The sequence below is a fragment of the Lepidochelys kempii genome, chromosome 10, assembly GCF_965140285.1.
Source record: "Lepidochelys kempii isolate rLepKem1 chromosome 10, rLepKem1.hap1, whole genome shotgun sequence".
NCBI lineage: Eukaryota > Metazoa > Chordata > Testudines > Cheloniidae > Lepidochelys > Lepidochelys kempii.
Window position 1 is genome coordinate 69,903,111 of NC_136389.1, and position 21,778 is coordinate 69,924,888.

A 21,778-nucleotide genomic window follows, 5' to 3' on the forward strand; every position below is an offset into this window, starting at 1 on the left:
AGTACTCCTTTTCTTGTTACCAGCAGGGGAGCGGGGGGTGGGGGGGAGAGGGAGAGAACCTTTTGTAGTGATAATCAAGGTGGGCCATTTCCAGCAGTTGACAAGACCATCTGAGGAACAGGCCGGGGGAGGGGGAGGGAGAAATAAACATGGGGAAATAGTTTTACTTTGTGTAATGACCCATCCACTCCCAGTCTTTATTCAAGCCTAAGTTAATTGTATCCAGTTTGCAAATTAATTCCAATTCAGCAGTCTCTCGTTGAAGTCTGTTTTTGAAGTTTTTTTGTTGAAGAATTGCCACTTTTAGGTCTGTAATCGAGTGACCAAAGAGATTGAAGCGTTCTCCGACTGGTTTTTATAATTCTTGACGTCTGATTTGTGTCCATGTATTCTTTTACGTAGAGACTGTCCAGTTTGACCAATGTACATGGCAGAGGGGCATTGCTGGCACATGATGGCATATATCACATGGGTAGATGTGCAGGTGAACGAGCCTCTGATAGTGTGGCTGATGTGATTAGGCCCTATGATGGTGTCCCCTGAATAGATATGTGGACAGAGTTGGCAAGGGGCTTTGTTGCAAGGATAGGTTCCTGGGTTAGTGGTTCTGTTGTGTGGTGTGTGGTTGCTGGTGAGCATTTGCTTCAGGTTGGGGGGCTGTCTGTAAGCAAGGACTGGCCTGTCTCCCAAGATCTGTGAGAGTGATGGGTCGTCCTTCAGGATAGGTTGTAGATCCTTGATGATGCATTGGAGAGGTTTTAGTTGGGGGCTGAAGGTGATGGCTAGTGGTGTTCTGTTATTTTCTTTGTTGGTCCTGTCCTGTAGTAGGTAACTTCTGGGTACTCTTCTGGCTCTATCAATCTGTTTCTTCACTTCAGCAGGTGGGTATTGTAGTTTTAAGAATGCTTGATAGAGATCTTGTAGGTGTTTGTCTCTGTCTGAGGGGTTGGAGCAAATGCGGTTGTATCGTAGAGCTTGGCTGTCAACAATGGATTGTGTGGTGTGGTCTGGATGAAAGCTGGAGGCATGTAGATAGGCATAGCAGTCAGTAGGTTTCCAGTATAGGGTGGTGTTTATGTGACCATTGCTTATTCTATGCTGAGCCTTTGAGGTTTGGAAAACTAATATCTGGGGGCGTTAAATTAGCCACTAGAGGCAGCCTACCATGCAAACAGTTACAAGCTGCTAATATAGGGGAGATTCACAGGGAAGAGTTCTATACGGGGCTAGGGTTTATATTCCTGCATTTGCAAGAGCATTCTGCTGTCTTGGCCAGTTCTGTCGAGGCTGGGCTTCTCTCCTCGCTTCTGTATAAAGATCTGAGGCACCACCCTTTGCTGCTGACTCCTGGAAGCCAACAGGACTACCGTGGTCATGAGAATCACATTTTGGTGGTGTTTAAAAGATCAGACCCAAGGGCCACATTTTAAAGGCTTTTAGGCACAAACTTTTGGTTTCAGTTGGAGGTGGGTGCCTAAATACCCTTGAGGGTCTGAGCTCAAGTCTTTGGTAAAGAGACACATACGCTTAAGATGCATTGTAACTAGAAGCATATGGAAGCTGAGTAGCACTAGGAGCAGAAGGATGTCTGCTGTTGAGTCACAATCTCTGTGCAGAGTCCGGGAACCAGCCACAGATGTAATTTATGACAAAGCTGGGCCTAAAAAGTCAACCATTAGTGTGCTGCTTTATTGCCACCTTCCTGGGGAATTCCCCATAGATGAAATGGGCCCTACTAGCCATTGCATGGTACTCCCATAGGTCACAAAGGCCACAAACGTTCATGGCAAAATGGCTTGGTCCTCACTTGGGCAAAACACCCCAGTTTGAAGTCAGAGGGCGAACTACTTGAGGAAAGCCTGTGGGAGGCAAGCCAGTGACTGCTGCCCTGCCTGCTGTCGCATATCCCTGGAGGATGTTGGTCTCTTCTCCCCAGATCTGCCACCTGCCTCCAAAGGGGAAGATTGCTTACTGAAAGTCAAAGCATTCAGCAGTCTGCAGCCCACTGTTCTAGTGACAACAGCTGACCACAAGGAGGCAGCAGTGGCACTGTCTAGTGCTAAATTATTAAGGGCTGACTTTCCCAAGGGGCAAGCTCTCCTTGGCGGCTGCAGTTTGTGCTTGTTCCTTGTGCCCCAGTGATGGCATTGTGCCTCCAGCTTACGTAGGCTGGGCCTCAGCCTTTTGGCAAACGTACCCCCAGAACTAAGGACTGATTGATTCAAAGCCTGCTGAAGTCATTTGGAGTTGCAGGTACACAAGGAATGCAGACCTGGGCCATAGATCAGCTCAAACCAAAAACACATTCTCTGAGCTCCCTCTGCTGCTCAGTGGAGTCATCTAACAGACACTGAGCCTGATGCTGCTGCTCTTAACATCTGCTTCTAAGCAACCCGCAGGGTGGGTGAGTGTGGTTCGAGCTCTCCCCGACCCATGCAGCCCCCAGGAATCCTTTAGCAGCCTCTCCAGGCCAGAATGACTCAGTCTTCTTATTGATTCCTCAAGGAACAGCTGCTGGGTCCAGGCAGAATTGGTGATCAAACAGGAACAAATCCTGAGCACCACCAGGTTTGCCTGGCTCTGGGTATCCAGCAAGGCCTAGTGTAGAAGTTACAATCCTGAGAAAGTAACAGCGGAGGTAGCTTTTGAGGGCAGTGCCCAACCCCATATGTCCTACCAATAACTAGCACCTCCAGAGGTGGTCAGTATTTCTCCATTATCACATGGGACTCAAGTCTAGTGTCTTACTCCTACACCCTCTCAGACCCAGGAGTGTCACAGAGGCAGCTCTGTGAGCTGCAGGCACCCCTTTCCCTGTCCGGGAATAATGACTTTGCTCTGTATAGGTCCCAGCTTAGATGGCAGGATTAGTTTGGCTGCAAGTAGGCGAGACTAGAAATCAAACCAACCCGCAGCACTGTTCTGCTTCTCCCTCCCATCTCTCTCAGGCCTTCCCGCTCTCTTCTGTTCTTCCTCATCCCTTCCCCATGGCAGGGGTCCAGATACCACAGTGCCAAGGACCTAGATAAATGGGTAGATCTCATTGGGCTGACTGAAGATCCAGATGGAGAGCAACACTTTCCTCACATGGGGTTTGGGTAGAGAAGTGATACTGGCTGGAAGAAGCATCTAGAGGCCTGGCCAGTGCCAGCACAGGCCTCTAACACTGTGTTGGCCCATCCTTGGTCAATAAAGCTTATGATTCAGGGGAACATCTGGATTCCCTGTTGCTGCTAAAGGCCACCAATACCATGTGGGACAATGGTGCCTTTGTCCATCTACATTCACTGTCCTATTCTCTCCCATCCCCAGGCACCAGGCTGGTTAAAATGCAAGGGGATGAGCATGTGGGAAGCCCCAAAGCTGATGGGATAGAAGAGCAATCCCACTTCAGGGCCAAGCCTCTGAAGCACCACAGACAGACAGCAGACGGACAGTGTGAAGGCCTTTACTGAAAGGGAGGGATGCGGATCTAACTGCAGGCATGAAGCTGCTGTTTAGGCTTGGACTTTCCACGTCCATGTGGGACTCAAAGCTGCACTGCACCTTCTCTAGCTCAACTGTCTGGGCTGCTGGGTCCCTCCCTGTGATGAGCAGACACTGCTATCAGAATGCCCCCAACATGGTGCAAGTATCCTTGATGAATGAGGGGAGGAGGCTCTGCTCCCTGCTGGCATGGGCTGATCAGTGGGCTTGGGTAAGAGGTGGGAAAGTCAGTCAGTGGGCTGAGCTGCCTTGAGGTGGAGATTAGTCAGTTAAAATAAATAGTTTGCTGTTAAAATGCCAATGCTAGGCCAGGTTTGTGGGCCTACTGCCAACCCAGAGCTGTGAAGTTGATCTTAACTATAGCTCCTCCTGCCCCCATCACTTCTTCCGGCTCTCCCTCTGCAGGGCGGCTGCATGCTTCCGCAGCTGGCTCCAGCACTTGGGTACCTGCTGGCTGAGTCCTGACAGGCGCTGCAGTCTAAGAAAGAGAAGGCAGGGGCTCAGACTTTGTTTTTTCCCTGTCCCTGAGTTCTCTGGGCTCTACCGAACCAATTACAAATAAATCCATGCGAATTGACCACCACCACCTCCAATGCAGATCGAGATCTAGAACAGCCAGACACCTCTTCATGTGCCATTCAGGACACTGAGATGGGCTGCTAGAATGTCAGCAGCCAAGCTGACCCCCCATTTGTGGTCTCATCCGATAGCCTGTGTGAGCACAAATCAGGGTGCTGCATGTGTACCTGCCATGGACTAAACTAAGGTCTGCTACAAACTTGTTCTTCTGTGGTTGGTGATTTGAGCTCTGTCAGAGCAATGGGCTAAGGGGGTCGCCAATTTAAATAGTAGAAAGGTGCAGGCTGGAAAGGCTTTTCCTTGGGACAGATCTATGGAAAGGGGAGGCATTACTGAGCTGGTGCTAGGGATGAAAGGTTCTCTGTGCCCTAAGCTAGCCTGCCACTCCCCTGGCTCAGGCCTAGAAGGAGAAGAGAGAAAGGTGTTAGGTAACAGAAACCTGCTAGGCCATTTCTCCCAACCCCCACCGCTAGGCTTCAGTGGGTTTTGGATCAAGCCTTACGTTTGAGAGGCTGAAGTCAATGGAGGATTCCCATTGACTTGGATCAGACAGTCTTCCAAAAGTAACAGCTCAAGACACAGGTCATCCAGTAAGTGATGTAACACTGCCATCTAGTGACAATATGAGATAGCAAAGTCTCTGCCTAGCAGGTGGAGTTAATGTAGCCTGAATCAAAGATGCAATAGCTCCTATTCAAGCAGAGAAACCTACTGTGTATGTTCAGTAAAGGAGGAGTCTGCCCTGCAATTGTGTGCATGGGGAAACAGAATCATCTGGAGAGATCCACAGTCTCTCCCTTGCTATGCCCAGAGCAGCGTCCCCAGGGGCAGAGCTGGATGCTTGAGGTGGAGTGTCTGTCTGCTCTTTGGCACAGACCCAGCTCCCCCGGTATAGCCCACAGTTTACTCCAGTCTCACCCCAGTGATACGTAAGAACAAATCATACCAATCCACACAATCCCGCCTCAGGCCATTCTGGAACCTCACTGGGCCCTTTGTGGTCTAGGGCAGGACCTGCCCTACCAGGAGTGTGAGCCAAGTCCCAGCTTCCAACACTGCAGACTTCCTGGTGGGAAAAGCTTACCTGTCACGGAAGAAAATGTCACATCTCTCGACCCATGGCAGGTGCTGCAAGGACTCAGGAGGAGGCTCCGGTACTGCTGGGAAAACTTCCATGGACAGGTAGGAATCAAAATTAAAAAGGAAGATGGAGCTTTGCTTGTCTTTGGTCTGTGTCCGGGGACCAGCCTGCTGCTGCTGCTCATCCCCTGTGTGCCAGAGGAGAGGACATGCAGGATGCACATTCTGCAGAACCATCACAGGGGGCCAAGAGTGACCCAAGGCTACCATGGAGCTGGCTGCACCAATCTGCGTATACTGTTCTCAAGGCTGCTCTGATGTCAAGCTACTCAGCTGGGGAAGACCCGAATGGCCTCATTTAGAGCAGCGATCACCACGAATGACCAAATAGTCCTGAGCCACCAGCTGGCCACACAGGCCAAGGTCTGGAGTGGGTTCTGCTAGAAATCCACCAGCATGGATGTTCTCGCATCATGGCCTGTGCAGCACATGGGGCTGGCAAAGAGATGGCTATGTACGTGGCTATGCACTCCTCCTCCCCAGTGTTCCCAGCTGCTACATCACCCTGGAGAAGCTACTAATACATCAATACTTTCCCAGTGTTACTTGCAGCAGTGGGCTACCTGAGCAACTATCAGAAGGGGTGTGCTAAGATCACAAATGGGAGGGAGGAGGGGCCAGGCGATGGCTAACAGGAAGAGCGGTGCAACCAACTGATGGCAAGTAGGACGGAAGATGTCTAGAAAACATTCCCTCAACTAGCATCTTGCCCACCCTATGAGTAAGGCTGAGGACTCCTGCACCAGCTGACGGGGAATGATACAAGCACTCAAAGTCAACCAAAAATTTCACCCTAGCAGCACCAGTACCCTCTTTTCCAGGAGACCAGCTTCAGGGAAAGGGGAGGCAGCCAGTCTACTCAGCCTGTTACCTTGGCCCAGTTCAGCCTGTACAGCGATTGAAGCATGGGACGCACACTGCAGTCCCCATGGCCCCAGCAATGATGTTCAAGGCTTTCTGTCCCTGCTGCTCCATGCAAGTCCTGCTGCCTCTCACCAGTAGGAGGCACTGAAAGGCCAGCGTACGACTTGTGAGCAGCTTTCAGGGGGGCCAGCGTGCAGACAGATACCGGTGCACAGATGCTGCACAACAATGCTAATCGGCCTAGCGTCCAGGGCAGCTTGTGCAGATCTGTCAGCCACATGGGGAGACCCCACCCCCATTTCATATTGTGAGTTGACCCTTCTGCCTCCTAGGACTTGCTAGCTTGAAACCACTCCAGGAGCTGGAGACTCAGGGCCCCCTTTCCCCTCCCACCTGTGACAGGAGTGCATGGTAGCAGGTAGTTCCCTCCACCCGTTCCCTTCTGTGCCAGACTCCCTACCTCGGAGGAGCAGGCCGTGGTTCGTGGTATCCACGGTAAACACCGGTTGCCAGGGCGATGCTACTGTGTGAGAGGGTGGGGTGATGAAGTGGCAAACAGGCCGTGGCGCGGCAGTGTCTGTGAGGCACACTGTGCCATCCCAGGAGAACACCAGCACCTGAAATAGCAGCAGGGCACAGAAGCTGCATGGAGAGCACTTGCAGGGCCATTCCCGTTTCCCTGGGCTGGGGCTGGGGCAGGAGAGAGAGCCTTAAAGCCTTAGCAGGATGCAGGAACCCTGCAGACCGGAAATGAGGAGCATGGGCCGGAGCTGTGTGGAGAACCCAGGGCTGCAATAGCAAAAATGCTGTGGGTCAGGATTGAGGTGCAACAGCAGAGCACCACTTGCTGCACTAGGGCTGGCTCCGGCCACATGCTTTTAACCCTTTATTTTCCACAAGGTCCTGGTGCCTGTTTGGAAATGGCTGTCCATCTCTGCTGGTCACAGGGCTCCACATTCCACCTGTAGTTTATAACTGGGTTGGGCTGGACTTGCCTTGTGACCTCTCCACACCTCTGGGATTTCCTGGGGGTGCTGCCACTCAGGCCTCACCTCAGTGCTTGGTGACTGAGGCCAGCTGCTAGTGCTGTGCCCCCAGGCCCTACTGCACAGTCATGCACTTCAGAGGACACCGGGCCCTAGAGGGGGAGACTCGCAACACTCACTGCACCAGGTAAGGCTGGAATCGGTGCTACTGCACTGATGGTCTGATCTGGGTCCTCGGACCTGTAAAGTAAACCCACTCTTAGGATGCTGCTTGGGTGCAGATGCAGCACTTTGAGGAGCCAGGAGAGCGAGAGCTGCAGTGCATGACTCAGGGGTTCACAGGGGATTTAAGCCAAATGCTGCCCTTCTGAGAGCAGCAAACTGGGAGCTGGCCCTACCATCAAAGGTCAGATTGGCAGGAGCATGAGCAAACGGGAGTTAGGCAGGCACAAGTCAGGGAATTCCACCCCAACTTCTGTTCCAGGTTCTCCTGGAAGAAGGCCAAGCAGGCACCAGCATCACCTCACGGTGGCTACTGCAGGGACAATGCCTGCTGAGATATGGCTCCAGGCAGGGCTGTAGGGACAGGCCAAAGGGCAGCCTGAGCCTGTGGTCTCATGAGCTCATGTCTCACTGCGCATCAGCATCAGCCAGAGCTCAGAGGGAAGGAGATGCCCCGATCCATGCCTGAAGGACTGTGATTGTGTATTGCTAAACAAAGTGACTGTTGCTGCTAAGGTTGTGGTACTGATAATGGGGTGAGAGAGTTTGCTGGGTTGCTTCCTGCCTCGCCAAAGACAGTGGTGAGGTCTCCCAAGGGGAGGGAAAGTGTTTACAACTCTCTTCTAGCAAAGGGAACCCCCACCACGCCACTGAGACAATTTATCTAGCCTGTGACCAACCTCCCTGGGGCCTAGCAGAACCCACCTCACCTGTCTGCCAGGAGCACGGTCCTGGACTCTCTGGGCCCTGATATTATAACCAGGTGGAGAGACCCATCCGTACACAGCACCAGAAGCTGCACTTTGGGCCTAGGCAGCTGGTCCGTTGGGGCTGTAGATGTCTGCAGGAAGTGGATGGTGCGGCTGAGACATCCCTCTGGAAGGGCAGTCACAGCTAGTGGAAACCCTGGGAAAGGCACAAGCATCCAACAGTCAGGAACAAACAGCAGTTTGGAGATACAGGCGCCAGCACTGAATCTGGCCTCCACCTGAGAGAGAGACAGCCTGGCTCCAAGGAGGTGACCTCCATGTGAGGGAAGCTCAGCATGGTTCCACCCCACCCATACTGAACTAATGGGCACCTCTGTTAGTACCATAGATAGCTAGTGACTTGTATGGGAGGGAAGTTGAGCATGACTCAATCTTATTGGCTTAGCTAGGAATTGGGCCAGGTTCTGTTTTGGGCTCATTTTGCCTGCAGTCCTCCTGGCTGTGGTGCAGCATGGCAGGGTTGCCACCTTCTCAGCTTCAGCCTAAGGAACCCAAACTTTACGTTGCCATGTAGCGGTGCAGTATCACAGCCTGCTCACACTGCATCACCAATGGATTTGGGTGGGACTGTGGCCTGCTCTGGTGCAGTCAAAGGACCAGCCCAAGTACAGAATAGGGCACGCTCTTGAACTTTGTTCTGGGAGGGTCATTGCATCACAGCCCGGTGATGCTGTGAACCTGTCATCGGGAATCAGACTGTCAGGATGTAGTGACACTGCTTCATCCCCACAAATAGCGTGAGGCTACGTCGTCCAGATGGAGGAATGTCCCGAAACCATCCAAGCAGGGCACTGGGAGCTTTAGCTGCTGCAAACATAACTGTGGGCCAGCCCCAAAGGCATTTTGGTTTCACTGTCCTCTTGCAGGACAGGGGATAGTTCTGTCAGAACTGGACCTGGCCCCTGAAAACTCGGGCCATGTGACATGACAGACTCTGCTACTCAGCTAAGGCCACCTGGGATGTTTGGCCACCTGTGGCTAGGGAACAAGCAAGCCTGCAGGTTTTTTTGGAAAATGTTCTTGAAAACCCCTCTGTGATCCAGAGCCTGCACATCCAGACCCCCAAGTCCCCAACAATTCCAGCAATGGGAGAGCTCACCTAGACTTCTGTCCCACACCGTTATCGTCCCATCTTCACATGCCAGAGCCATGTAAGAGGAGCAGGAGGTGACAGCTGAGCAGGTGATTGGAGCAGCGCATGGCCAGACAGTATCAGGTTTTAGCTCAGCATCTGGAGGGAGAAGCATGGCCTCTGAACAGCTGAGCCTCATCTTCAGGGAGAAGGGGAGTCCCTGTCCCCGTCCCTCCACATCAGCCCCTGGTGTGTGTCAGCCTTCTCGGGCTGAGTACAGTGGGTGCAGGTCAGGAGCTGCCTGCTGCAGTGGCCTCACTTGGGACACTGTCCATCTGGAAATCCTCACCATCCAGCTGCCACCCTGGCCTAATGGAGAAATGTGAGCCATGGGGCCAGTTCCTCTCCTCTCCTATGTCTCACTTCTTCTAGCTAATGAAAGCTGGCTCAACCCCCTCTCAACATTGGCCAACCGAGAGTGAAATGAAGTACTCCCTGCCCCCCAGCCATGGGGCTAAGGATGCTGCCTTTACAGGGTTCCCATCCCAGCTTGTCTGGGAGAACAATCCCCTTCCTAGTGTCATTAGACTTTTAGCCCTTAAGCCTCTTCCTCCTACCTGGGCAGGGTGGAAGCACTCTCAGGTTAGACCCAGTTTCCCTCCCTGCTGTGAGCTCACTGCTGGTTGCTATGAATGACTGAATCAGAAATGCTGAGGCTGTGGGAGACTGAGCTCCATGGGGACAAACATACGGTGCCCTACCAGGGCAAAAGGTATGGAAAAAGTCAGGGGCCGTGCCCTCTGGGAAATGTCAGCCTGACCGTGGGGGCCCTTTTCAGGTCAGGAAGATACAAGGGGGCCCTATTGGGAAAGGTCAGAAGATCTCCTGCCAGTGCAGGGTTAAAGGGAAAAGCCTTTTTGTACAAACCACTTTTTTTTAAAATCTACAGCAGAAGTTTGAAAATAAGAACCCTGCACTCCTGCCCCCCATTCTTTCGCTTCTTACCCATTTTCTCCTTTGATGGCCGGGTGAGTAAATACAGGCAGAGATTGTGGCTTCCATTCCAATGCACAGTGATTCCAGTGGGCACGTCTGGAAGAGGGAGATCAGAGAGAGGAGAGGGGAGTGGGCAGCTTGAAAGCCTGGGTTGCTTCCCCTAAAAACAGTCCCAGGAGTTGAGGGAATCTGAGTTACACAGAGAAGTCTCCTGTGCCAGCTGCATCAGCACACTGGAGAAACTTGTCTGGGCTCCGCATCCCTTGGAGTTGCTCATTCAGAGCCTGAAACAGAACAAAAGTTCTTATTCCTGGTGATATTTCTTTCCCTGCCTGTCTGTTCTAACTGCCTATGTCACCCCCTCCCCCACCAGCTTCTCCCCCACACCTGGCAGTCCCCATTACAAGAGGTGGTCCAGGCAGCAGGAAGCCCAATCAACCCAAAGCCACTGGGGACATAGACGTGTTTGGAGAAAGAGATTTGCTGTGCAATGGTGTGAGAACTATGCCCCTCTACCTTCAATAGCCATGCCCCCAGTGCCAGCATATATTGAGAGCAGCAGGCACCTGACCTATGACAACTTCCTTGGGGTCTGGGCCACACAGCTGGTTTGAGTGATGAGACGTTGGCGCAAAGATGGCAGGCTAATGCACTGGTGCCACTTGCTGGCCTGCCTGAGGACAGGAACTGCTGGTTAAAATGCTGGAGACACTAGTTAGTTCGGCAAGAGGAAGGCTGTTTCTTTTACTGTATCCACAGCAGCCAAGCTGCCACAGTGACTCAGCCAGTCAGGAGCACGGGGCGTGCTCAAATGTGTCCACAGTGGGAGCCACATATTAACAGGGAGATTGTCTCAGGAGATCTCCCCTCCCATTCCCCATCGCCTGGCCCTGACTCTCTGTCATTCGTAAACCCAGAGCATCCCTCTGATAGAGTACCAGGGGAAAGTATTTATGGATTTGGGGCTTCTTTAGTGCAATAAGAACTTTTCTTCACAAGGGACAATTAACCTCATGGGCACCTTCTGCTCTTCTCTTCCTCCCTCCCGCCCTGTTTCTCTCATCTGGGAAGAAGAAAGAGAGCCAGTTCTCCATGCATCACCGATTGGGAACATCTGTTGCAGCAGTTTCTGTGGCTGCTAAATTATAAACAAAGAGACGGCTGGACACGGACAGAGAGCTTCACTGCTGAATCATGAACCAGAGGAAGGCAGTAAGCAATGACACTTGTTGCCCTTGGCCCACTCACAGCACTTCCTGGCCTATGGCAGTGCCCACTTCACTCTGCTTTGGTTAGGGCCACAAGAAAGTAGCCAATCATCCCTCTAGTCCTGCATCCTCCCTCCCAGGGTGACCAATGTCAGATGCTGCAGAGGAGGATATAAATCTTCTCTTGTGCAGTAACAGACCATGGGGCAAGTTCTTATGAACCCAGCTAGCATTTTACAGGTGCCTAGTGCATGAGGATTGATAGCCCTTATCATTTTCATCCGGGCTTATGTCTTTGCAGATGCTATTCTTTGTCATAACAGTGCCTGATCTAGTTTGAAACTCAATATCCTGCAGCAGTAAGTTCCACAGGTTAATTATGCATTCTGTCTATCTGCTTTATATTACCTGGCTGTGCTTTGATTTCAGGTCCGATCTGCAGTATCCGGCCGGGCAGGAGAAAATGAAACACAGCATGGCTGAGGAAGGAAGGGATAATAAATACATGCTATGGAAATACCTTGATAAACAGGGCAATTCAACATGATCAGGAGTGGCTGTGGCCATACCCTGATGGCTTGTGACCAGGGAGCCAACGTCTTGGGCCCCGGTTCAGAGTAACAGTTGGGAAGTGCCCTGGAGATGGCGGTGTGTGATGGCAACTCCTGTGAATCCCTGGGCTGAAATGCCAGCATGCAAGGGTTGGAGGTGCACTCCTGCATCCCTCTCACCTGGGTTTCTCCTCCTTGCTGTCAGGCTCACTTTCTCTCTCCAGATGCTTTTGGAAGGTGCTGCGAAAGATTGCGTCCTGCTGTTCCCATTGGTAGTCTTTGATCACGTGATTCTGTCCCAAGCCGATCACACTGCCATCATCGATCTTCATCAAAGCCTCTAAAGGGCTTTTAAAAGTGCTTCCTGGATCGTGAACACCAAGGGGGGAGAAAGAGATCCAGAAGAAGCAGAATCCATTGAGATCTACGAAAGCTCTTGGGGGAGGGGTAACCCTTCCCCTTTCATGTAGGGTCATACCATCATGGAGGTGGGAGACTTGAGTCCATTCTCCTCCCTTGGGTGGAAGCACCTCTCACAGGCCTTTGACCTAGCATAAGGCCCAGGTCCATGGCCAGGAGCCAGCTCCTTTTACAAAAGCAATGGTGGCTGCTTTCTGCCTCACCTCTCCCTGGGGAAAGGGCCTAAACCCCAGGCTGCCTCCCTCTGTGCTCGTCTCTCTGATCAGCTGCTCTACCCCTGTATAGCTGGTATTGGATAGGGATCATGTGGGCTCAGATAGCCAGGCTGGGCCTGGCACTGCTTTTGGTAAGAATAAGGGTGGAGGAGAGGAAAGGCCACGAAGACCAGGCAGTAAGCAAGAGGACGAGATTCAAAGCTCCGTGGGGTAGGGATCGTATCTGCATGTGTGTGTGCCGTACCCCACTACCATAGAGCCTTGGTCACGGGTGGGGCCTTTGGGCACCACTGTAATATACATAATAATCATTAATAGAGGTGATGCATCACTAATGCAGCTGGGATACTAACAGCTAAGTAAGCAGCGAGTCCCACTCCAGGATCAGAGATGAGCCACAGGCAAGGGGCAGGGTGGAGCCAGTGGGCATTTTCCTGTAAGTTTTGATCTTTATGTTGCTATCCAGCCACTCACACAGAGAGAAACACAAAGAGACAGACACATAAAAGCACCCAAAGAGAGAGAGAAATATGCAGAGAGACACAACCATTATTATTTAACCAGACTTGAGTAAATTCCCACTTCCCCACCACAAACAAAGGGCCCGAGAGAAGGGGCCTGACCTGTCAGAGGTTTGGGCGACCTAACCTTCAGCAGCAGCACCGGGGGACTCAGCTTAGTTTCAACTCTGTTTGCAGACATAGGTGATTCCTGCAACGGAAAAGACAGTCACCCTGAGCACGGGCACTTCCAGGAGCTGCTCTGTGGCCTATGCTGCCTCATGCTACCAACAACGAAGTTGTCACAGCTGAACACCTGCAGAATTGTTCCCCTGGGAATCAAACCCTCCTCCCAGGAAGGGTTTGCAGAGTTCCCCTCCCAGCATGCTGCTCCCACTGTCCCTGTGTCCGCTATGTAGGCCATGCCCCATGGGCCTGAGGGAGCCAGAGCTTCCATCTGAAGGGAAACATGCACAGCCCCATGGGATCCTGCTTGCATTAGCGCTCCACTCTCAGCTCTTCCCCAGATGCCCCATCACCCAGTGCTCCAAATACCCTACCCTTTAGGGTACCCTAACTACCATTAGAGATCCCTCCCCAAAGGTCCCCGGATACAGCATGGTCCTGGGAACAGTATGTGATGTCTTCAGGCTCCAGTGAGAGTGGATCAGAGGTGAGGGATACTCAGATTGCTGCTGAGTACAAGAACCAGTGTAGGCTTCAAGGGACCTGTGATGGGGTAGAATCCCCTCTGCTTGGTTGGAAATGGGGAACCGGACACTTGCCACAAGCAGGAGGCCAGCATCAGCTTCCTGCCCTCAGCACTGGTCCTTGCACAGAGACATGGCTAGGTACCTGAATGGGGATTAGTGAGAGTGAGGACCTAGGTGTATGCAAGGGCGAAGGGGAGTTCTTGACATGAGTACTTGGAGCAGTAGAGAAGGGAATGTTAGGTGTTCATTTGCCTTGGGTCTGAGTCATTGGGGGCGGGGAGCTGGCCTGTCAGTGCTGAAGAGCAACTCCTGTTAAATGGCAAGGCCAGCCTCTGCTGATCTCGGGTCTGGCGGGGACTAGCCCAGGTGAACACTGGAATGGATCTACTGGATGCTTAGAACAAAGAGTGTGACCCAGATTCCTGGTGCTCCTCCCCAAAAGGTGGGATGCAGGGGGTTCAAAATACAGCCACCAACTCAACATCCATAATCTTCCTGGAGAGCTTGGTAAGTTCTCACTCAGGCCTTGGTTACCGTGTCTGCAGAGCCCTCTCCTGGCAGTTCCAGACTTTTCTGCCAAGGAAAATGAAAGAGGCTGTGGTTAGTTCATACAAGCTGACCATGGTAATCCAGAGCATCCCCTTCTCCACCTGAGCAAGTGGGGCTCTGACACACAGCCAGGTCTTCTCTTTGGCATGGGACTGAAAAATGAAGCCAATTCAAAGCCCAGACTGGAGGATCAGCTTCCCTGACTCACACTTGGAGATACCTCACCCAATTCTCAGTTACACTAAGGCCCTTTTTGGCCATTCTGCCAGTATGAAGGGCATTTCAGGGGGTAGAAATGGCTGCCTGAGAAACTACCCTGCACTGGATGCCTCCCCAGTTGGGGGCAATACTTATGGGGAGGGGAGCACATTGAATTCTGGCCTCTGATCTCGAGGAACCTCCTTGGAAAACTTGACCTGTGGGTGACAATAGTGGCCCAACAATACGAGGGGTTTGTGAAATGTGGGTTGGGTGACAACGTCCCCACTTTCTTCCCCATCAGGGTGCTGACAAACCCGCTCAGCCTGGTGGAGCTGTGAAAACAAGGGCTATGGAAAGAGATGGAGGTGAAAGGGCAAGACAGAAGATATCTCGGTAGGAAAGAAAAACATTTTGCACCATCGACGCCTGGCTGAACCTCCTCTCTCTGAAAGATGACACTACTGCAGCTGCCTGGGCATGGTCTGTCTCCTTCAGCCAGGAATCCTTAGGCAATCGGTAGATCTCCAGCCAAGCCTCTGTGCTGCCTGCATTGGGAAACTGCATTGAGCAATTGGAAAGGAGGAGAAAAGGTCTCTCAGGCAAGAGGACGCTGCTGTTATGTACCCTCAAGAATGGGATTAGGGTTCCCTTTCAAATGTAGGATCCCCCAGCTCATATCCCCACAAAGCCCCGTGTTGGGGATGCTGATCTAGGGACTGGAGCTATACTCACTGGGTCATGTTGCAAAGTGGTCTCCTATTGGCTGCCTGTGGGGTGTCACATCTGCTTTTCTAGCCCTCAAGGTTCCACCAGAGCCCCTTTGTGGGCACAAAGACCTTGCTGGGGCAGAAGAGGGCATTCACTTGGCTCTCACTGCTCTGAGACAAGAATTGTGACGAGGAAACCCCTGTGATTTGGCGAGGGTTGTTTGCTGCAGCAGGTTCAGGAAGAGCCTCTCTGTGCAGTTCTCCAGCCTGTGTCAGAGCAGAGAGCCTCTCAGTATACAGGCCCATATGCTCCCAGTGTAAATGTGGGGCCTGGGGACAGGGTTGAGGAGCTGGGGTTGGTGATCAGAGCAGGAGGAGGGAGTCTGCTTTGCTTTGAATGGCCTGTCTGGCAGACCCAGAGGCACCACTGACCAGCCCCAGAGCGAGCTGCTTTCCAGGATTAGCTGGCCGCACGGGCTCGGTCCCTGCTGGGCCTTTGGTAGATGAAAGGGAGAAGTGTCAGCCTCCTTGGCTGGAGGGACACGTTGGGGTGACTGAGGAGGGCACTGGGGAATCCCAGAGGATGCTCCCTAGACTGGTGAGTAAGTTTTACAAAGCTCCATGAGCTGCAGGCCCCACCCATTGAAGCAGGACAGCCAGCATCTGATACACTTCCTGGGTCCCAACAGGACTTGCCTTGCAGCAGGATGCCTGCATAATCGCCCCTCTGGGAGAGCTCCGCCTCCACACAGGTGTTTCTCTTGCTGATCTCTTCCTGCCAAAGAAAGGCATGCCAGCATCAGAAAAGGCTGGGGCTGCTGAAAAGGGACAGTGATGCTTGCTGTGGTGTGCCCTTATTGCTAATGGACACGGGAATTTGACTGAAAAGAGGCAGGCGCCCCGGGAACAGGTCTGGGAAGAACGTTCCATGCGCAGAGGGTTGGTGTAGGAGCAGGAGGGGAGGAGAAGATGCCCTTGTTCTTGGGGGTTTGCTCCTGCACCTCACAGTGCTCCAGGATTCTCAGGTAGGGCTGGAGGCCAGAGGTGCCTTTTTCTGTGCGCATTGGGCTAAACTGTTGTGTCCATTTTCTTCAGCTCCACACCTCATCAGAGTCAGGCCTCCACTGGCTTAGTGCAGCGGGCTCTGCATTGGGCTACCCTTGAAAGCCACTCACGAGCACCAGCAGGTGCAGAATCTATCTTCCGCAGGGGGAGGAGTGTGGGAGAAAGGCAAGAAGGAAGCAGTGGCATGGGCAAAGCAAAGGTGATAAAGGCAGAGAGAGCTGAGAGCACAGACTGGCGGGGGGTAGACGGGGCAGGGCCTTGAAGACTGGGGCAGGAATCTCTACAGCCACCTATGGTTTTGGCCCTCAGTGGGGAGCCTTCAGCCCTGAGAGGCTCTTCCCAAAGCCTGAGCAAAGGTTCGTTCCTTTGGCCATGGGGCGTCCAGGTTGTCTGTGATCAATGTAAGGCTGGCCTTGGGCAGTGGGGGTGTTTGCAGAGAGCATGCCTGCAGGGTCCGTGTGCCTGTTGCCAAGCCTGAGGGATTCTCTGAAGCCAGGGACGGCAACAATGGGACACCCTGCCGCCCTGTGGGGTTTGTCACAAAGGAGGTGTGCAATGCACAGAAGGGGAGGGGGGCCGGAACCTGACAGGTGGCCAGAGTCCCCAAAGTCTTGACATGCAGCTATAGCCCGAGGCCCAGCCCCCTGTGAGTGGCTTGGGAGGGCCGAGAAGCTTTTCAACAAGCTAAAGAGGGGAAACAAGTACAAATTGTGCCCCAGCCTAGAGCTCCCTCCAGCCCAGCACCCCCCCCTCCAGCCCAGAGGCCCCCCACCCCACCCCACCCCTCTGCCCGAGCCCTCCAGCTTCCCCACCCCTTGGCCCAAGCCCCCCCAGCCCAGAGCCCCTCTGCCTGAGCCCCTTCAGCCCAGAGCCCGTCCCCCCCGTGCCTGAGTCGCTCTGGCCCAGTCCGCCAGAGTCAGACTCCACATTTTTGAAGACAGGCTTCTTTAGTGTTGAGTTAGTTTGTTGCTGAATGCTGATGCACCTCTGGGATTTTGACATCTCAGAGGAGATTCTGGGCATAACCTGGGGTCTGTACCAGGGATAATGCGGGTTCAAAGGGGATTACAGGTGAGTTATGCACCACTGACCCAGTTACCAGGACCTCTGATCTCCATTCCAGCTGCTGCCCTTAGCCACATGTTTCCTGAGTGCTGTTAGTAACCACGATTATTTATTACACAGAGACTTTCGCCTCAGTGCCCATGACACACACAGAGGACTTACCACTTCATTTAGGACTTTAATGAGCAGCAGACTGTCTTTGTAAAAATAAAAGAGACGGGCAAGTCCTGGAAGAGAAAAACAGAGGCAAGAAGTGGGTGGGAAGAGAGTGAGGGGCGCAGCTCAGCTCCTTTGGAGGGTGCAGTAATGGCACTAGGACTAGGTGCCTTCTGTGGCTCTCAGAAGACTCAGCCACAGCTTGCTGTCTAGTGACACACAGAGCAGTGCTGATGGCCCCAGCCAGAGGGAATACAGACGCTGCAGTGGGAGTGCTGCAGCCTGGGCAGACAGACTTATGCTAGCTCCACTTCGGCTACCATGCTAAAAATAGCAGTGTGGACGTTGTGGCATAGATGGCAATTGGCAACTTGGCCAAATCCAAGCCTGCCTGACCCCCTTGCTCTAAGCTCGGGTGGCTAGTCTGAGCTGCTACTCTTGCTGCCTCATCCACACTGCTATTTTTACAGTGCTAGCTTGAGCCCCACTAGCGTGAGGTCTGTCTGCTTACTGGGAGGCTTGCTGCTAGCTGCAGTGTAGACATAAGCAGAGAGACCTGCATCCAGCCCTCCTCCCCAAGAAAACAGAGCTTCAAATGGGAAAGGGGGAGGTGGGTGGGAGCCCCAGGCATTTTCATGCACTTTTCAGCTATTGGAGTCAGTGCAGCAATGCTCAGAACTTGGAAAGCATCTATGCATCTGTCTTGCTAGGGGTGTTACACCAGCAGCCAGGACATGGGATTTCACACGTCCTCCCCCCCACGCACACCCTAGGGTGGCCACATTAGCCACAAGTCCAGCATGGAGATGGCCTGTGCTCCAAGGGGATTTGCTCAGATCCAACTTTCTTCTCTCTAATGGAAAGAGAACTAAAACCAACTTCATTAGTGTTGGACTCAACCAGAAGCCAATGGACCCTTCTGGGACTGCTGCATACACTAGTATCATGGTAAGGCCACTGGACTCAATATGGAGCTGACATCTTTTCTCCTCAGCCTAACCTCCACACTGCAGTACACTGACTGTCCCTGAAGTGGAAGGGCTGGATGAAAGCCTCCGCCTTGAAGCCCAGCAACATTACTCCTTGACTGGCTCAGGGTATTGCTACAGAATGTGAGAGGCGCTGAGTGTGCTGCTTCCCCCATGTAACCAACCTCTGTTGCGCAACAGGGAGGGCACTAGCTATGGGGCCACCCCCTCTCTGAAGTCTGTTGACTAGTCCCCATTATTTGCAGGACCCTCTCAGAAATGTGTTACTCATGCTTACTTCCATCCTGCTTTAGCTCTTTTCTACTGAGTAGATGCCACTTCCCCCACCACCTCCATTCCATCATGGTGCAAACTTGTCCTCAAAGTTCTCCCCATGTGGGACTTGAGGAAGCTCATGGGGCACCTACCCATCTCATCCACAGTAACGAAAAGGTGGGTCTCATTGCCAAGGTTGGAGGTACGGATGGCACAAATCTCTAGTCTGGCTGACTCCCAAGCACAGACCCGCTTACAGTTGGGCATGCTGAAAACTGCAAGCCCTGTGGAGAGCCCAACAAAGACATGCTGTCCAGAGGCTGCGAGGCAGTTGGCTCTTCCCATCACCTGCAGAGATGAAAAACAAAGCAGAAGAGAACATGACCCTGCCCCGCCACCCCATGACAGAGGGACTGATCAGCTACACCAGCCATTTGCCGGCGAAATCCTATGACCTTCACTAGGGCATGAAGTCTAGCTCCAATTTCAGAAAGATCCCACCAATATCAAGGATGAGGAACTTCTTCAAGGGAAGCTTGCCCTGTCACCGCCAGTGCTAGGGATAAACAGAAGCCTTCAATCCCCAGGCACTGTTCAGTAGCACTAGAGCTTTCCCACACCCCACTACTCCCACAGGGAAAGCGGAGCAAGTGCAGACATTCTCCTCAGGAAGCCCACACAGTCCCTGGGCACCATGCAGCTGCATTCAGTGTTGCTCTGCACCATTTCTAAAGTATTATTTTTAAAACGCAGTTGAGTTTGTCCATATGATAGCAACAGACTCATCAACTTCTCCAGAATAAGCAGGGGCTAGGGTCAGTCTGGTGTAGAAAAGCAGAGGGTGAGCCTGACATGATTTAATACCACCTCGCCTCTTTCAGGAGGGTGAGATGGGCTTTGAAATGGGCCATGTCCTGTACTTCTCAGATGAGCAAGCTTAGAGCTGTAGCCTTGTGGAATGAAACTGAAAGCGAGGGAAATGCTAATGGCGTCTCGGGAATTTAAATGGGCAGAGGGGTGACAATGGAAGAAGAAAGCAAAAGGAACTGAACTGACAGTGCCTCGACAAACTGTTGCAATGACAGGTGGCAGCTGTGTTATGAAGGGTCTCAGTACCTGGAATTCAGCTGTGGGCAGGTACAACTTGGGCTGGACCTTCAGTGTCTGTGCCTCTCGAAGTGCCTCCTTTTTCTCAATGATTTCCCAGGCCTGCTCGAATACTAGGGTCACCAATTTATTGATCATCCGGAAAGGCTGAGGCAATGAATCAAAGATTTGATCGGGATCCTGCAGGAAGAAATTTTCTTCCTCATCCTTCTTAATCCAGTCCTTTTCAGAAGGTGGAGGGATCTCCAGGGGATGTTTCCGGATATATACTGGCATCTTTCTGTCTTCCCTGGTGTGATGACAACACAGGTGCCCGTCACAGTAGATGGAGAGACCCAGGAAATCCTACAGTAAATAGATCCTTGAGATAATGGGAGGAAACAGATGATAATACTTAGGAACTAGCTATAACAAAGAAGGAAGCTTCCTATCTTTATATGGAGAAATGACTATACCTATTTTGTAGGACTCACTTCTGCTTTCCTCATTGTCTTCCCATGGTCTCTTCTACAGCTCAGTGCTGTGCCATGTGAATACCATCCACGTGGATATATGCAGGTTAAGTACACAGGTGATTAGACATCTAAAATGCACAGCTAGTTATACAAGTTTTAGGTGTGGTGTTACAGATCAGTTAGGATACAGGTAGACTGGTTTTTGCCTGTCTCCCTGCTGACCCAGCCTGGAGAAAGTCAAAGATATGATTTGTTTCAAAGGAAAACTTTTCAAACTGCTTAAAACTTTATTTATTTCTAAACCATGTTTCTTCGCACTAGTCAAAGGCCTGTGTCAATGTGAACTAAGCTTATGGCAAGTTAGAAGCTCTTAAATTAACCGACAGGGCCTGTGACTTCCTAGATGTTTGTACAGTGCCTAGTACAATGAAGCTCCAGACCTGATGGGTGGCTTTGGGACTTTACCACAATGATCAGAGCACAGAAATATTGTCTAAAATGACACTTGGAAAACAAAACATTTCCTACTGACACAACTCAGAAAGGGCCAAATGGAACTGTACCAAAATTTCCCCTTTGGGCTGAAAAAAAAGGGTAAAAAAATCCAGCACAAAAGAGTCATTGTCCTGCAAAGTTACAGAGAGCTGTACACAGATGTTGCAAATGGAAGAGTTTCCTCCCCTGTAAACTGAAGGCTGCTAGCACAGTACTATGGGATCATAATACATGGACTTTAATCAAACCCAAACACCTTGGGCATGCTCGTGTTTTCTTCTATGGCCTTGTCTTCACTGCTAAAGCAGATGTTTTTCCTTCAGGGTAATTAATGTGCATGATCTATCTATTGCAAGGTAAAAACACAGTGAAGACAAGGCACTTTAGTTTTAACACAAGGCACACTAGATGAGATGTAGTGCTGACCTCAGTGAGTCTACCTCACAGCAAAAATGAAGTGCCTGATCTTCACTGTGTTTTTACCTCAGGACAGTTCACGGATGTTAGTACCCCATTTTTATGGTAAAAAATGCACCTTTTTAGCAGTGAAGACAAGGCCTAAGAGCTGTTTGTTTTTAATAAATGAGCACAGACCCCGTTGAGCTTGCATGTGCTTTGCTGCTACCTTAGCCAAACACCTACAGGCTGAGAGACCACGCCCTAAGTTATGCAAGCTCTTTCCACTCTGCCGCAGGCAGTGATGATGCTGGAGGAGCTCTAAAATGTCCACAGATAAACGAGTGCTGTGTAGGTTTATTTGGCTCAGGGCTGCAGGCCTTCTTGACTCAACCACTCATACAGAGAAAGCGGGGTGAGCGGCCAGTGTGTGTGAGCTGGCAACTGCAGGGTTGCCATTTACCACCCCACAAACAAGCCTGGGAGCAGATAGTAGGCCCTAGACAAAACAACTAGAACTGCTTAGGTACAAATCAGGATCCATGATGTCTTCTACAATGAAGGGCATGTCAAGGGATAGAGAGTGGGGGAGACAGATAAATGAGAGGCAGGCTTT

General features: G+C 51.8%; 1 protein-coding gene across 2 annotated transcripts in view; it reads right to left on the reverse strand.

Annotated features, from left to right (window-relative positions):
- The window catches only part of WDR93 (WD repeat domain 93), a 22,504-nt gene continuing 726 nt past the window's right edge, over positions 1-21,778 (reverse strand). Inside the window, exons 1-17 of one of the 2 annotated variants that reach the window (XM_073304127.2) lie at positions 20,272-20,812; positions 19,826-20,177; positions 18,862-19,057; positions 17,472-17,536; positions 15,872-15,954; positions 14,890-15,013; positions 14,257-14,295; positions 13,133-13,220; positions 12,055-12,238; positions 11,732-11,802; positions 10,125-10,211; positions 9,147-9,278; positions 7,988-8,183; positions 7,235-7,295; positions 6,530-6,686; positions 5,150-5,333; positions 1-3,964 (exon numbers count right to left, since the gene is read on the reverse strand). In XM_073304127.2, the coding sequence (XP_073160228.2) occupies positions 3,865-3,964; positions 5,150-5,333; positions 6,530-6,686; positions 7,235-7,295; positions 7,988-8,183; positions 9,147-9,278; positions 10,125-10,211; positions 11,732-11,802; positions 12,055-12,238; positions 13,133-13,220; positions 14,257-14,295; positions 14,890-15,013; positions 15,872-15,954; positions 17,472-17,536; positions 18,862-19,057; positions 19,826-20,092 (2,034 nt within the window). In that variant the 5' untranslated portion in view covers positions 20,093-20,177; positions 20,272-20,812 and the 3' untranslated portion in view covers positions 1-3,864. Of the gene's footprint in view, positions 3,965-5,149; positions 5,334-6,529; positions 6,687-7,234; positions 7,296-7,987; positions 8,184-9,146; positions 9,279-10,124; positions 10,212-11,731; positions 11,803-12,054; positions 12,239-13,132; positions 13,221-14,256; positions 14,296-14,889; positions 15,014-15,871; positions 15,955-17,471; positions 17,537-18,861; positions 19,058-19,825; positions 20,178-20,271; positions 20,813-21,778 lie in introns of those variants that run through there. The other variant, XM_073304126.2, reaches the window with a different exon arrangement.